The sequence below is a fragment of the Barbus barbus genome (genome assembly GCF_936440315.1).
Source record: "Barbus barbus genome assembly, chromosome: 12".
NCBI lineage: Eukaryota > Metazoa > Chordata > Actinopteri > Cypriniformes > Cyprinidae > Barbus > Barbus barbus.
Genome location: NC_136740.1, coordinates 6,174,489 through 6,190,930, shown reverse-complemented (window position 1 = coordinate 6,190,930; position 16,442 = coordinate 6,174,489). Strand labels below are relative to the sequence as shown.

Below are 16,442 nucleotides of genomic sequence, written 5' to 3'. Positions count from 1 at the left end.
CGACCGTAATATGAGACTTCTCCCGATTGCATTGTGATCTGTAAACCCTCGCTTCGAGTTACCCACCGTATTTATTTTTAGATGTTTTATAAATCCCTCCATGGAATATTTAATTCCCATTTGGTGGCCTTCTATGGAAGCCCGTTTCCGCCAATGAATAAAAAATAAAACAAGGTAATTCCAACTTTTTATCTCAAAATTCGGACTTTTTTTCTCACAATTCTGAGATATAAACTCGCAATTCGGAGATATAAACTCGCAATTCGGAGATATAAACTCGCAATTCGGAGATATAAACTCGCAATTCTGACTTTTTTCTCGCAATTCTGAGATATAAACTCGCAATTCGGAGATATAAACTCGCAATTCGGAGATATAAACTCGCAATTCTGACTTTTTTCTCGCAATTCTGAGATATAAACTCGCAATTCGGAGATATAAACTCGCAATTCTGAGATATAAACTTGCAATTCGGAGATATAAACTCGCAATTCGGAGATATAAACTTGCAATTCGGAGATATAAACTCGCAATTCTGACTTTTTTTCTCCGAATTCTGAGATATAAACTCGCAATTCGGAGATATAAACTTGTAATTCGGAGATATAAACTCGCAATTCGGAGATATAAACTCGCAATTCGGAGATATAAACTCGCAATTCGGAGATATAAACTCGCAATTCTGACTTTTTTCTCGCAATTCTGAGATATAAACTCGCAATTCGGAGATATAAACTCGCAATTCTGAGATATAAACTCGCAATTCTGACTTTTTTCTCGCAATTCTGAGATATAAACTCGCAATTCTGACTTTTTTTCTCAGAATTCTGAGATATAAACTTGCAATTCGGAGATATAAACTCGCAATTCGGAGATATAAACTTGCAATTCGGAGATATAAACTCGCAATTCTGACTTTTTTTCTCAGAATTCTGAGATATAAACTCTTAATTCGGAGATATAAACTTGTAATTCGGAGATATAAACTCGCAATCCATTTGGTGGCCTTCTATGGAAGCCAGTTTCTGCCAATGAATAAAAAATAAAACAAGGTAATTCTGACTTTTTATCTCAAAATTCAGACTTTTTTTCTCACAATTCGGAGATATAAACTCGCAATTCAGACTTTTTTTTCTCAGAATTCTGAGATATAAACTCACAATTCTGAGATATAAACTCGCAATTCTGAGATATAAACTCGCAATTCTGACATTTTTCCCTAAATTCTGAGATATAAACTCGCAATTCGGGGATATAAACTCGCAATTTGGAGATATAAACTCGCAATTCTGAGATATAAACTCGCAATTCTGACATTTTTCCCTAAATTCTGAGATATAAACTCGCAATTCGGGGATATAAACTCGCAATTTGGAGATATAAACTCGCAATTCTGAGATATAAACTCGCAATTCGGAAATATAAACTCGCAATTCGGAGATATAAACTCGCAATTCTGACTATTTTTCTCAGAATTCTGAGATATAAACTCACAATTCTGACTTTTTTTCTCCGAATTCTGAGATATAAACTCGCAATTCGGAGATATAAACTCGCAATTCGGAGATATAAACTCACGATTCTGAGATATATACTCGCAATCCATTTGGTGGCCTTCTATGGAAGCCAGTTTCTGCCAATGAATAAAAAATAAAACAAGGTAATTCTGACTTTTTATCTCAAAATTCAGACTTTTTTTCTCACAATTCGGAGATATAAACTAGCAATTCAGACTTTTTTTTCTCAGAATTCTGAGATATAAACTCGCAATTCTGAGATATAAACTCGCAATTCTGAGATATAAACTCGCAATTCTGAGATATGTGTTGTGGGTGGTACTGCTCCGGGTGTATGTTCACGGCGTGTGTGTGTTCACTGCTGTGTGTGTGTGCACGTTGGATGGGTTAAATGCAGAGCACGAATTCCGAGTATGGGTCACTTCACTTCAATTCTGACTTTTTTTCTCGGAATTCTGAGATATAAACTCGCAATTCTGACTTTTTTCTCGCAATTCGGAGATATAAACTCGCAATTCTGACTTTTTTTTTCTCAGAATTCTGAGATATAAACTCGCAATTCGGGGGTTATAAACTGGCAATTCTGAGATATAAACTCGCAATTCTGAGATCTAAACTCGCAATTCTGACTTTTTTTCTCAGAATTCTGAGATATAAACTCGCAATTCCGGGATATAAACTTGCAATTCGGAGATATAAACTTGCAATTCGGAGAGATAAACTCGCAATTCGGAGATATAAACTCGCAATTCTGACTATTTTTCTCAGAATTCTGAGATATAAACTAGCAATTCTGACTATTTTTCTCAGAATTCTGAGATATAAACTCGCAATTCGGAGATATAAACTCGCAATTCTGACTATTTTTCTCAGAATTCTGAGATATAAACTCGCAATTCTGACTATTTTTCTCAGAATTCTGAGATATAAACTCGCAATTCGGAGATATAAACTCACAATTCGGAGATATAAACTCGCAATTTGGGGAGATAAAATCGCAATTCGGAGATATGTGTTGTGGGTGGTACTGCTCCCCGGGCGCCGCACCATAAAAAAATGGCTGCCCACTGCTCCGGGTGTATGTTCACGGTGTATGTGTGTTCACTGCTGTGTGTGTGCACGTTGGATGGGTTAAATGCAGAGCACGAATTCCGAGTATAGGTCACTTCACTTCAATTCTGACTTTTTTTCTCGGAATTCTGAGATATAAACTCGCAATTCTGACTGTTTCCTCGCAATTCGGAGATATAAACTCGCAATTCTGAGATATAAACTCGCAATTCTGACTTTTTTCTCGCAATTCGGAGATATAAACTCGCAATTCTGACTTTTTTTCTCTGAATTCTGAGATATAAACTCGCAATTCTGACTTTTTTCTCGCAATTCGGAGATATAAACTCGCAATTCTGACTTTTTTCTCGCAATTCTGAGATATAAACTCGCAATTCTGACTTTTTTCTCGCAATTCTGAGATATAAACTCGCAATTCTGACTTTTTTTCTCGCGATTCTGATATAAACTCGCAATTCTGACTTTTTTTCTCAGAATTCTGACTTTTTTTCTCTCAATTGCAGGTTTATATCTCACAACTCTGACTTTCTCGCACCATTAAACCACTCTCCGTGTAAGGCTTTGCAGTGCTTTGTTCAATTTGCTATAGATATTGAACTAGATGAATGTTGCGTCCGAATATAATTTTTGAACAAACATAAAAATGACTCATTATACTTTATTTCTGTGTTTTGCGCTCGCGGTTGGACAGTACCATTACCGCCGGGCTTTCAGACATAACATTCTTCATTTCTTTATAGTTTATAGCTTCTATCGCGTTATTTTAATAACATCTGTCAAGTAAAGCGTGTATTATTGTAACAGGAGAGTGGATATATATGAATGCACGCAGGTGGATTTCCTTCACTCTCGCACGCACGCTTTCATCTCTATGTTCTTGCTATAGAATTATCTTATCTCCTGTATTTAATGTTGTAAGATATCGACCAAACAAGACATCCCCAATTAAAATTATAAATAAATTAAGGATTCATTATTTTTAAATAAGTTTTTTTTATTATTATTGTTTAGTCAATTATATATGAAGAGTTCAGATGCAAAAGCTTAAATGCCATCAGAAATTTTCTTCTAAATTTAGCATTTTTCGTTTATGTTCAGTTATTTCACTTTAATGACAATGAAAAGAACCTGTACCTGAGAAAAATGCTCATTTTAGAAGAAAATTTCAGATGGCACTTAGAGGCTTTTGCATCTGAACTCTTCATATAGACTACAGGCCTATATAATATACTTCTGTGATTAAATTATCGTTGCTAGACAATAATAATATAAGTTGGCCTCGTTCCAGTTGCAGTTCTGGCTGTAAACTAGTGTAAAATCTTAGAAGCATATTCAGGAAAACGTTTATGAAAATGTCCAAACACAGGAAGCCTATTCCAGATAAATGCCATCTAATTCAGGGGTGCAAAATTCAGTTGCTTGAGGACCACAGCCCTGCAGAATTTAGTTCCAACCCTGCTCAAAAACACTGTTTTTTATTTTTTATTTTTTTTATTCAGATTTATAGCTGAACCGTGTGTATTTAGGTTGATGCTAAACTTTGCAGTAGCTATAAATGAAGTATTATGCTCTTGAAGGACAGTCGGATTCTGCTGTACCAGCACATAAAGGGATTTCTGGAAATAAAGCTGCCGATGAATATATACTATATAATATACACACGTCTGTGATTAAATTATCATTGCTATAGACAATAATAATATAAGTTGGTCTGGTTCTGGTTGCAGTTCTGGCTGTAAACTAGTGTAAAATCTTAGAAGCATATTCAGGAAACATTTATCAAAATGTCCAAACACAGGAAGCCTATATTCCAGATAAATGCCATCTAATTCAGGGGTGCAAAATTCAGTTGCTTGAGGACCACAGCCCTGCAGAATTTAGGTCTAAACTTGCTCAAAAAAACTGTTGTTGTTTTTTTTTATTCAGATTCATAGCTGAACCGTGTGTATTTGGGTTGATGCTAAACTTTGCAGTATAAATGAAGTATGAATGAAGTATCATGCTCTTGAAGGACAGTCGGATTCTGCTGTACCAGCACATAAAGGGATTTCTGGAAATAAAGCTGCCGATGAGCTATCAATAATAGTGTTGTAATAATACGCTCTTTACTTGACAGCTGTATAGAAGCTGCCTCAAACTCAGAACTATAAAGAAATGAAGAATGTTGTGTCTGAAAGCCCAGCGGTGTCCAACCGCGAGCGCAAAACACAGAAATAAAGAATGAGTCATTTTTATGTTTGTTCAAAAACGCAACATTAATCTAGTTCAATATATAGTTCATCTATAGCAAATTGAACAAAGCACTGCAAAGCCTTACATGGAGAGTGGTTTAATGGTGCGAGAAAGTCAGAGTTGTGAGATATAAACCCGCAATTGAGAGGAAAAAAGTCAGAATTCTGAGAAAAAAGTCAGAATTGCGAGTTTATATCTCAAATTACGAGATAATTTTTCATGAAAAAAAAAAATTTTTGCTCTGTTTTTCTGAATTAACGAGTTCATTATCTCAGAATTACGAGATAAGTCATTAATTCAGAAAAACAGAGCAAAAACTTTTTTTTCATTAAAAATTTTCTCGTAATTCTGAGATAATTAACTCGTTAATTCAGAAAAACAGAGTAGATTTTTTTTCCTCAAGTGAATGCAATACGCTTCTGTAGTTACACACTGTATGAAAGGTCATTTTCAAAAATCCATAATAGGGGCACTTTAAATTGAGATTTGAACCCACTGACACTAAACAGAAACTTATATACGGAATCATGAATGAAGTAACATTATTCACTGATGATTAAGAAGTTGTTATAAAAGTGTTTTCTTGGATCATGTCTTTCACACCGGATCCACCAGTGGCGCCTGCAGGCTGTATGCACTGTGCATAACATGAGCGCTCTGAAACATTTTCTCTGTAAACATTTCTGCAGTGATTACCTATTTGTGTCCTGTATTTCTGTCAAATGAACCAGCAATGCCAATCACTCATGATTTTTTAAGCATTCTTTTGAGTCTCTCTTTTAGGCGAACTGTCCGAATGCGTTTGGACCGCTCTCTCACTGAATCATATAGCCTCCCACTGGCTTCAGATCTGAAATTATCTTGTGGCAAAATTTAGGCATTTCATTTAGGTCTGCTCATTTCGTATCTGATTTCTTTTTATGCGTTTTACAGCATAGTGCATTATAACCAGTCACACACGATTCTGTTGAGTTTATAAATGCAGTAGCCAATCAGAGGCATTCAGATGAGTCTGATGCTGAAACGCCAGAGTTTTGTTTAGTGCACACACTTGCTGACCGAATTCTGCTTTCTCATTAATTCTCATCATAAACTACAAAGTGCAGATGTAGGCCTATGTACAAAGTTGGTAAGAGATTTGAGATTCGTTTTCAAATCTAAAATGCATTAAGTCTACACAAAAGAAATGATACTTGGAGAGAATTATTTATCTTATTTTTATCTCTAAATATATAATTCACAGTTTGTTTGTTTTTTTGCCCTGCAGATGGTGGTCAGGAAGCAAGTTCAGAGAGCCAGAAGCATGTGGAAAACAAATGTAATATTTGCTCACAGAATTTTTCCAGTGAGAGTCAACTTCAGAGACACCTACGAGACCATGAGGTCAATGATAAGGCAAGAGATTGCACAATATCATCTCACATAAGATCTGTATTGACAGGTGAATTTCATGAGATATCATTTAACACATGCTTTATATTAAGATGTAATGTATAAATTATAATAGACTTGCATGATATACTTATTTGACAGGCTCATAGCCAACTATCGTGTGAATAATCAGTAAGATGAGTAATTCACAAGCATGCTGTGAACAATTAAAAATGTAAATCACTATTGCTAAAAGCCTACTGCGTCTTCTCTATTTACTATTTCACTTAATTCCCAACAGTGCCAAAGGACTTTTTTAATGTATTGGTCCTATTTTGGTAGTAATGGCAAATGTGCTGGTCAGGAACTGCTAATAACATAATTACTTATTTCTTCTTGGATGCAGCCATATCGGTGTGACCAGTGTCCTATGTCCTTTAATGTGGAGTACAATCTTGGCCTTCATAAATCCACTCACACTACCAGTGAACCCAAATGCCCAGTATGCAATAAGAAGTTCTCAAGAGTGGCCAGTCTGAAGGCTCATGTCATGATACACGAAAAAGAAGAGGTCAGACAACTTTCTTTAAATCCACTGGACATTAATTCTTTATGGTTAATTGAATCTTTGGTATTTGTCTTAAAGTAAAGACAAATAAGTTTGATCCTGCCAGTCAGGTTAATTCAGAATGAAAATACTAATTGTCTTTCAGTCTCTTTTTGCATAAATTTTTAGCAATATTATGCTTTGTGTTGTCAGAACTTCCTGTGCGCTGAGTGTGGAGATGAATTCATTCTTCAGAGTCAGCTTTCTTTGCATCTTGAGGAACATAAGCAAGAACTCGGTGGAACAAAGTCACACACTTGCAAGACCTGCAGCAAAGAGTTCTCGAAACAAAACCTGCTGAAAGAACATTTGAAAAGTCATGCCAAAATCAGGTGTGATTGCATAGCGATTACTGTTGAATCAATGATGCTGTCTTCAGCTGAAGGGTTTAGACATAAATGAAAACACTGTCGTCATTTACATGTGCATTTTTTTTTTATATAAAATGAGATGTTTAATCAAATGTTCACACAGCACTTCAGCATGCCACCCAGTTTATCTAGTCAAAAGAAAAGATTTGGTCACTATAAGAGACAATCAAATAAGCCCGGTTAACATTTTTAAGAAATTATCTTTGTGTTCCATGAAATATGGAAAGTCATGCAAATTTGGAACAACATGAGGGTGAGTAAATTAAAACATGATAGCATGGTTCTCATTTTCCACAAACTAAACTCTTTGGACACATTGAATAATTTGTGCACTCAAAATCATGTTCGTTGTTGTTGTTTTTTAAAAAGTTAATTCTACTATGAATATAAGCTGAATCTCAACATGTCAAAAATAGATCAGCCTTGGCTAAAGTTTATTTTAACAAGATCCCTGTTAATTTAAGCCCGAGACAGTAACAGAGCAGAACATTTCAGCACAGATTGTCAGTATAATGCAGGCTTTACAAAGAGGCTGTTGGTGCAGCAAGTATAATATATCTAATATCTAATAATATAGTAAACCTGGAAATAGTAGCAGCAATGAAATACTGAATCAAACCGCAAGCCAGCACATATTTATTTTGGTGTCCATGTTAACCCTTTCGAACCCTGCTTCCATTGCAGTGGCCATCGCTTTTATCAACAAAACAAAACGTTCTTTTAAAAGAAGCAGGGTGGCCTGTTTAAGCTGAAATACACAACATGAATTTTTAAATCTGAACAGATCATACACTTACTTTTTTTTGGTAAATGGTTACACAGAAAAACTGGACATCGTGCAAGAAATTATTGAGAATCACACACTGCTGGACATTCAAGTTTTAATATACATAAACTCACTCAGAAACATGCACTTCACTGATCGGTTGCATTTTAAAATCAGCTCAGAATATTAAACATGATTAAAATCCTTTAATAGAGTCTGAAGCAAAAAATGGAGTCTGTGCCCAAGAAACAAAATGTTATTTTCTGTGAAATTTGTCAATTGAGACTGCCCGATAATTGCAGACTGGCTCTGACCTATGGAAAGTGTTGACTCCTCCAAACTACAAGTAGGTGCGAAAACATGAGAAAAAATCATGGTGTGTATTCCAGCGAAGAAAAATATAAGCCTAATAATTTAAATTATGTCGTATCCTAAAAACACAAATCTTTTCAAGTGAAACTGAGAGATAACATTAGACAAGTCATGATGCCGTGTTGAAGAGCTTAACTTAAAGATTGCCAACAAAAGCCCAAAATCAGAAGCACAAGACAATCTGAGAGAAACACTAATGCATTGCAGATGCTTGAGTGATATTTAGCAATTTAAAGGGAACATAACACACGCGGTTTCTGAAAATCTCATGGTAATCTTGAGTACCTATAGCAGGGATCCTCAAATTTGACCCACGAGATCCACTTTCCTGCAGAGTTTAGCTCTAACCCTAATCAAACACACCTGAACATGCTAATCAATGTCTTAAGGATCATTAGAAAATAATAGGTAGGTGAGTTTAGCTGCATTCACGCCATATTGTAATTATGGTAATTCCAATATGACAACATGTGACATTCTACTGGGAGCTGAGTTATGGGTTTCTATGGCAACACTACTTGTAACACTATTTACAACTTGTAAGCTAGGAATGTTCTGAGAGTTATGACTCATGACAGCTGTACCTGACTGCCGCCAGATTCATTTAGGCGCAACTTAAGCTCAGAGTCCGAGGACATAGAAAGCTCTGAGTAAAATGCCATGTGTAGTCATCTCAGATGTACGTAATTACGAAATGGTGTGAATGCACCAAAAAATCTTTATTGACTTTTATTTAATTTGTTTATAAAACCTTTGTCACCAAAATGCTGAGAATAAACAAACACACTTGCACAACTTCATTGCTGCCCCTGAGAAACAAACTGCATCCACTGTTTCCTTAATGCTGGGTACTTTGGGAAGCTGAACAAGGTTGTTTCCCAAAAATGTCTCTGATATGTATGTAACATTGGTTTCCTGAATAGGTGAATGAGATGCTGTATAGCCGTCGCATTGGGAACACATTCGGTGTGACAATTGTCTACCATCTTGTCATTCTATTAGCCAGTAGCGTTAGCACCGTCCCAAAGGATACGACCGTATGCTGTAAGAACGTGCTGTGCGCTTTATCATCAGATTTCTCATTAGAAAGAAAACGCCATCTAAGGTATGGGAAATGCTGACAACACAGCGTCTCGTTCCCCTATTAAGAGAACCAAGGTTACATACGTAACTGAGACGTTCCCTGCCATAGGTTCACTCAAGCTGCATAGCGATCGCTATGGGAATGATATACCATAATACCTTCACATACCTGAAGATAGCAGGAGACCAAGGAAAAAATCTGCTCAAGCAGATAAGACCTGGGAGCCAGGAGCTGTCCTCATGTCCAGACCATAGAACTTGATGAAGGTGTTCAGAGTGGACCATCCTGCCGCAACACAAATATCCTCCAAAGAAGAACCCTTAAAGATAGCCTGGGAAGAAGCCATGCCATGTGCCCCATAGGCTGCAGAGATAGCCTTGATCACCCAATGAGACATCCTCTGTTTGCTGACCACAGCTCCTTTGTTTTTGCCAAAACATACAAATAGCTGGTCAGACCTACGCCACTGGGCCATGCAGTCGACATAGATCTTCAATGCCCTCACTGGGAAGAGGCCAAGAGGCTGCATATCAAACCCAGCCCTCAAGTCAGAAGGGGAATATGCCTCCAAAACTACCTGTTGGAAGTGAAATGGCCTAGGCCGCAACAGTAATTTAACCATCCCAGGAGCAAAGTCCATACAAGACGTGCAGACAGAGAGAGCCTGCTGATCTCAGATTCTTTTAAGAGAAGACAGAGCCACCAAAAGAAATGTCTTAAGAGTCAGAAGCTTTTCCAACACTGACACTAATGACTCAAACAGAAAACCTGCCAGACCCTCCAGAACGATAGATAAGTCCCATGAAGAAATTTGTGCAGGGTGGAAAGGTCCAAGTTGTCTCGACCTTTGCATAAAACAGGACACCAGTGAGTGTCGCTCAACAGAAACTGCCGCCACTCTAAGAGTGGTAGGGGCTGCCCCAATTGAAAAGTGGCTCTGCAGAAACTCTAGTACTGGAGCTACAGGGCAATGAATTGGGTCTTGATTGTGCTGCATGCACCAAGAAGCAAAACTTTCCATTTAAGGGTGAACAGGCACCTCGTAGAAGGGGCCCTGGAGCTCATTATAGTGTCGTAATCTCAGCCGAGAGACCAGAACACATTAACACACTCTACTCAGGGGCCACACCCAGAGCCTCCTTAAGTCCATAAATCATACCTCGTCCTGAGTTAACAGTACCGGGCCTGAAGGGAATCTCCCAAGGAGGGCTGACTAACAGACTGATCAAGTCCAAGAACCATATCTGAGTGGGCTAGAATGTGGCTACCAACAGCAGATATCTCACCTCATCCGCCTGCACTCTGAGCAGAATCGCTGGAATCAGGTGGATCAGGGGAAAAGCATGGAGTCTAGACCTGGGCCATCAATGGGCATCCACTCCCAGAGGCAATGGAGGAGACCGGGAGAACCAGAGCGGGCAGTGGGTAGTTGTGCTCGAAGCAAACAAGTCTACCTCTGTTTGGCCGAGCCTGTGAAGTACCAGACTCACCACTTGGTAGAGCCTTGCATTTCAGCCCCAGCCTGACAAGGCCCAACTTATTTACATCCCTAGGGCTGGACTTCGGACCAACTTTCACATCATGGCTCACATGCATCGGGCATTTTAGGCTTCTCCTTCTTTTTATTTTTTAGACATTCATCAGTTAAGGTGATGGAAAAGATGTGCTGTGCTGGTGGACACAACATGAGATCAAGACTCTCAAGATTGGCTTGCAAGCCAGCAGCATAGCAGCAATTGACTATGAATGTGTTGGGGAAAATATCAAGGAGATATTTTAATTATTTATGAATAAACTAGTGTTTTCCGAGTCAGTGTCTGCTACAAAGATACAGTGGACGCACCTTCAGAGAGAAACGCACCTTTCGTATGGGTTGCATAATCAGAGAGTGTTATGAGTGTCAGCGCACATTTATCTAGGTTGAAAGTTTAAACTAACGTGGTATGCTCGAAGTGTTTTATATCTATGGATTTTATTGTAGGCAAGTCAGGTGTTGATTTGGGAAGGCTGAATTGATCAAATGTGGTAAAATCACTGCTGGCCGCTTGGTCATAACTTTAAAAACTGTTAAAATTTAAGTTTAGAATGGAAGAATATGGTATTGGTAAGCTTTGCCCTTTCTTTGACACCAAACTTTCTGTGTCTCTTGACAATCTGGATGTGGAAGTACACATACTTCAGATCTAGGGTCACAACCAATCTCCGGTTTGGATATGAGACCAAATGGACTTTAACGTCAGCAATCCAGAATTTGCTTACCCTGAGCGCAATATTTAAGTGGCATAAGTCCAAAACTGGGCTCAAACCACCATCCTTTTTGGGCACAACAATATAACGGCTGTAGAAGCCTGGCTCCATCTGTGCGGGGGGTATTTCCTCTATAGCCCCTTTCTCTAGGAGTGACAAAATCTCCTGACTCAAAACCGCAATTCTCCAAGGACAATCTGTCGTGGGCAGAATCCCGCTGAAAGGAGGCGGGCCTTTCCAGAATTGGATGGTGTAGCCATGTCAAACAGTGAGAAACACCCACTGTGAGATCTCGGGCAAGCATTGCCCTGCGGCCACATAATCTGCTAGAGGCTTTAATCACTTTAAAAGCAGAAAAGCGCTATATAAATGTAATGAATTATTATTATTATTATTATTATTAAAGGGGATCGGATGCCCATTTTCCACAAGTTGATATGGTTCTTTAGGGTCTTAATGAAAAGTCTATAACATACTTTGGTTAAAATTTCTCAATGGTAGTTTAAAACAACACCCTTTTTACTCTTTCAAAAACAGCTCTTTTAACAGCAAGCCGTTTTGTTGCATGTCTCTTTAAATGCTAATGAGCTCTGTTCACCCCGCCCCTCTCTTCCGTGGGTGATGAGCCGTTCTCATGAGAATGTTTACTTTAGCTGCATTCATCGCAGAACTTGCTAACTAGCACATTATTAGAAAAGGCGATTTGCAAAGATTCATAAAAAAACTTACTCTCACTTCTTGTGTAGGTGGGGATGGATCACAAATGATTCGCGCGGACATAGACGTATTTAGGTAGATCGGGGGTGCATTCTCTTCAAAAACAAAAGTAATCTACTGCATATTCAGCGGCTCAGATGTCTGGAGTAAATGATGACTGCTATGTTCTTTATTGCATCCAACAACAAAACACCTCAATCGCTTAGGAGACATTCTCGTCTACCTCTGCTCCGGCATTGAAACAATGGCGGACTGTTTACAGCTCACTCAGGGCGTGTCTATGGTTAAACACCAGTGTCATTCAACAATCGTGGGAGGGGCCTGGGTCTGTGTGACGTCACACAGCCAAGAACAGCTTGATTTGAGAAAGGGGATATTATTTATAGGGATTAAAAGAAAACCACCGGGTGAATTTTTATCATTATAGGGTGGATGTGTTCAAACACTGCCAACACATATTTATGTTCAAACATGTAAAAGGGAATTTTGCATCCGATGACCCCTTTAAATAATGTCCAATTGCCGATCAGACTGATTCCAGTAGTTGGAGCTCTGAATGCATGCGCAAATCCGCTTGATAAGCTTGGAGCATAGCCATCGAATGAAGAGTGGCTGCTGCCTGTCCAGCAGCGATGCAGGACTGCTGTAGAGGCTGTGATATCCAAGAAGGTGCTGAAGTCAGCAAAAGATAGGTCGCAAGAGTTTCTTCGATGACCGGCATCGCTGCATAACCATGCACCGTCATTTTAAAACTGTAGCAAAATCAGCGTAGCAGTATTAGTAATGCGTGCCGAAAAGAGTTGTGTCCAAGACTTAGAATGGAGTTAGGGGGTGTGCCCAAAGCTTAAATCTGTATTCAGAACGGCAAGGAAAACAAATAACGATTGCCAACGGTTGCCTGTTACAGTACATAAAATTTCATTTACCACGTACACCGAGTAAGGAGAGATGACTGAAGCTGGTTGCACACTGGACGAGAAAAATCACGTGGAATCACGATGCCGGCTCAGCATCGTGATGTCTATCAGCCATCGGCGATGGAAGATGGCATCGTCTATCGGCCCGACCCTAGTATATAGGCTTCAGACATTCGTCACTCCGAAGGTATTCCCATAGTGATGATTGCGCAGCTCAAATTAAACTATGATGTAGGACATTGTTGATTTTGTGGTCTAAAAACAATGACAAATTTTTCTTGAGCAAGTCCTGTGCCGACGACTTCCATAACCCGAGTGAAGCACATCTCTTGCTCTTGCTCTCGCTCTGCTTGAAGTGCATGCGCTCTTCCAGAAGAAGTGCCCATACAAGGAATTCTGCCCTTTATGACGTCATACAGGGCCATTATATGAACCCTGAAGGAGTGTATTTGGCACAGAAATACTCCATCATATGTCCAAATCGTTTTTTGAAACTTTGGCCATCTTTAGCATGAGAATCCAACTAACAGTGTGAATAAGTCAGAATTTTATGAAATAGCATTAGACCTCCCCCTTAAATATCTAGTCCAGTCTGTCTCCAACTCTTACAGTTTAAAATGTTTTGACTGGAAATCACATCAGCGATATCAGACAGTTGTGTAGTAGCAATCCGATGATTTTAAAAATCCTATAGCATGTTGGTGGCATAATGTATAAGGCATTTGGATGCAAATAAAACACCCCTCATCTTATTATTTAGATATCACAATGTTTGTAAGTTAAATGCTGACTCTCAATAACCATTTTGTGGTTATGCAGTGTGGTTACGCAATAGACATGTCTTTTTGAAATGTGATGTATTCTTGACAGGTTTTATGAGATTCATCCACTTAGAGACCAGCTCTTTATATTGTTTGTTTGTTTGAGTTAGTTTTTTACTATGAGCTGAATAATCAGATCAGTTTTGATTCATTTATTGTGAGTATATTAATCAAGATATATTGTATGTATGTACTATTTGAGTTCAGCTTTGTTGCTCATACTCTGATCCTCAATTCTTTTTAAGGCCTGTTATAACAAGTTCAAGAAACTATAAGAGCATTGATCGGAGAGGATTCAAGAACATTTGTCATCACTGTGGGAAGACATTTAAAAAACCCAGTCAGCTTGTTAGACATATACGCATTCACACAGGTAAACCCAAATGCACATTTTTTTATACTTGAAAAGACAACACTAATATTTATATTTTTGTGAACCTGTGATGTTGACTTTTTGACATTGTATTCTGTGTGATACAGGTGAGAGGCCATATAAATGCAATCACTGTGGAAAGGCCTTCAACCAAAAGGTGGTGCTGCAGACACACATGGTGCGACATACAGGGGAGAAACCTCATATGTGCTTGCTTTGTCCTGCTTCTTTCTCCCAAAAAGGAAACCTTCATTCACACGTTCAGCGAGTTCACTCTCAGGTAACACCCCCTGCATTACCTGTCATGTGGTCATCGGATTGTCTTTGTAACACACATTGTACAGTGGGGCAAATAAGTATTTGATACACTGCTGATTTTTCAAGTTTTCCCACTTACAAAGAATGGAGAGATCTGTAATTTTCATCGTAGGTACACCTCAACTGTGAAAGACAGAATATAATACAAAAAAATCCAGAAAATCACATTGTATGATTTTTAAATAATTAACTTCCATTTTATTGCATGAAATAAGTATTTGATCACCTACCAACCAGCAAGAATTCTGGCTCTCACAGACCTGTTAGTTTGTCTTTAAGAAGCCCTCCTATCCTCCACTCATTACCTGTATTAATTGCAACTGTTTGAACTTGTTACCTGTATAAAAGACACCTGTTTACAGACTCGATCAATCAGACTCCAACCTCTCCACTATGGGCAAGACCAAAGAGCTGTCTAAGGACACTAGGGACAAAATTGTAGACCTGCACAAGGCTGGGATGGGCTACAGGACAATAAGCAAACAGCTTGGTGAGAAGGCAACAACTGTTGGCGCAGTTATTAGAAAATGGAAGAAATTCAAGATGACTGTCAATCTCCCTTGGACTGGGGCTCCATGCAAGATCTCACCTCGTGGAGTATCAGTGATCCTGAGAAAGGTGAGGGATCAGCCTAGAAATACACGGGAGGACCTGCTCAATGACCTGGGACCACAGTCTCAACGGTTACCATTAGTAACGTACTACACCGTCATGGATTAAAATCCTGCAGCGCGCAAGGTCCCCCTGGAGGATGGATGGGACCATGTATCGCAAGATTTTGGGCAACAACCTCCTTCCCTCAGTAAGAGCATTGAAGATGGGTTGTGGCTGGGTCTTCTAGCATGACAATGACCCCAAACACACAGCAACGGCAACTAAGGAGTGGCTCTGTAAGAAGCATTTCAAGGTCCTGGAGTGGCCTAGCCAGTCTCCAGACCTGAACCCAATAGAAAGTCTATGGAGGGAGCTGAAACTCTGTGTTGCCCAGTGACAGCCCCAAAACCTGAAAGATCTGGAGAAGACCTGTATGGAGGAGTGGGCCAAAATCCCTGCTGAAGTGTGTGCAAACCTGGTCAAGAACTACAGGAAACGTCTGACCTCTGTAATTGTAAACAAAGGTGTCTGTACCAAATATTAAGTTCTAATTTTCTATTGTATCAAATACTTATTTCATGCAATACAATGGAAATTAATTATTCAAAAATCATACAATGTGATGTTCTGGATTTTTTTTAATATTCTGTCTCTCACAGTTGAGGTGTACCTACGATGAAAATTACAGATCTCTCCATTCTTTGTAAGTGGGAAAACTTGAAAAATCGGCAGTGTATCAAATACTTATTTGCCCCACTGTATGTGTGTGTGGTACAGAGTATTTATAATCAGTTGTCATTCAAATTAACAATCAAATAATCCATTAATAGTTAAAGTTAATGCTACAAAAAATGTGGGGGAACTCCAAATATCATGTCTACATAGTAGGACTGCAGTGGTACTTGTATCCATAAGGATAAAGGGATTTTTACACACAGCACAATAATAATACAAAAGATTATTAAAAAATTATTACATTTGTATCTTGGCATGAGCAGAACCAAAAAGGAAAAAATAATTTAAAAAAAACAATCGGAGCAGCACAACAAAGCCGTGTCTTGGAT

The 16,442-nt window shown here is 38.6% G+C and overlaps 1 protein-coding gene across 1 annotated transcript in view; it reads left to right on the top strand.

Annotated features, from left to right (window-relative positions):
* LOC306877526 (zinc finger protein 236-like) overlaps positions 1-16,442 on the top strand; it is a 71,067-nt gene that overhangs the window by 2,579 nt on the left and 52,046 nt on the right. Inside the window, exons 2-6 of the mRNA XM_079429333.1 lie at positions 6,088-6,215; positions 6,598-6,762; positions 6,952-7,130; positions 14,339-14,466; positions 14,574-14,746. Of these exons, the coding sequence (XP_079285459.1) occupies positions 6,088-6,215; positions 6,598-6,762; positions 6,952-7,130; positions 14,339-14,466; positions 14,574-14,746 (773 nt within the window). The remainder of the gene's footprint in view (positions 1-6,087; positions 6,216-6,597; positions 6,763-6,951; positions 7,131-14,338; positions 14,467-14,573; positions 14,747-16,442) is intronic.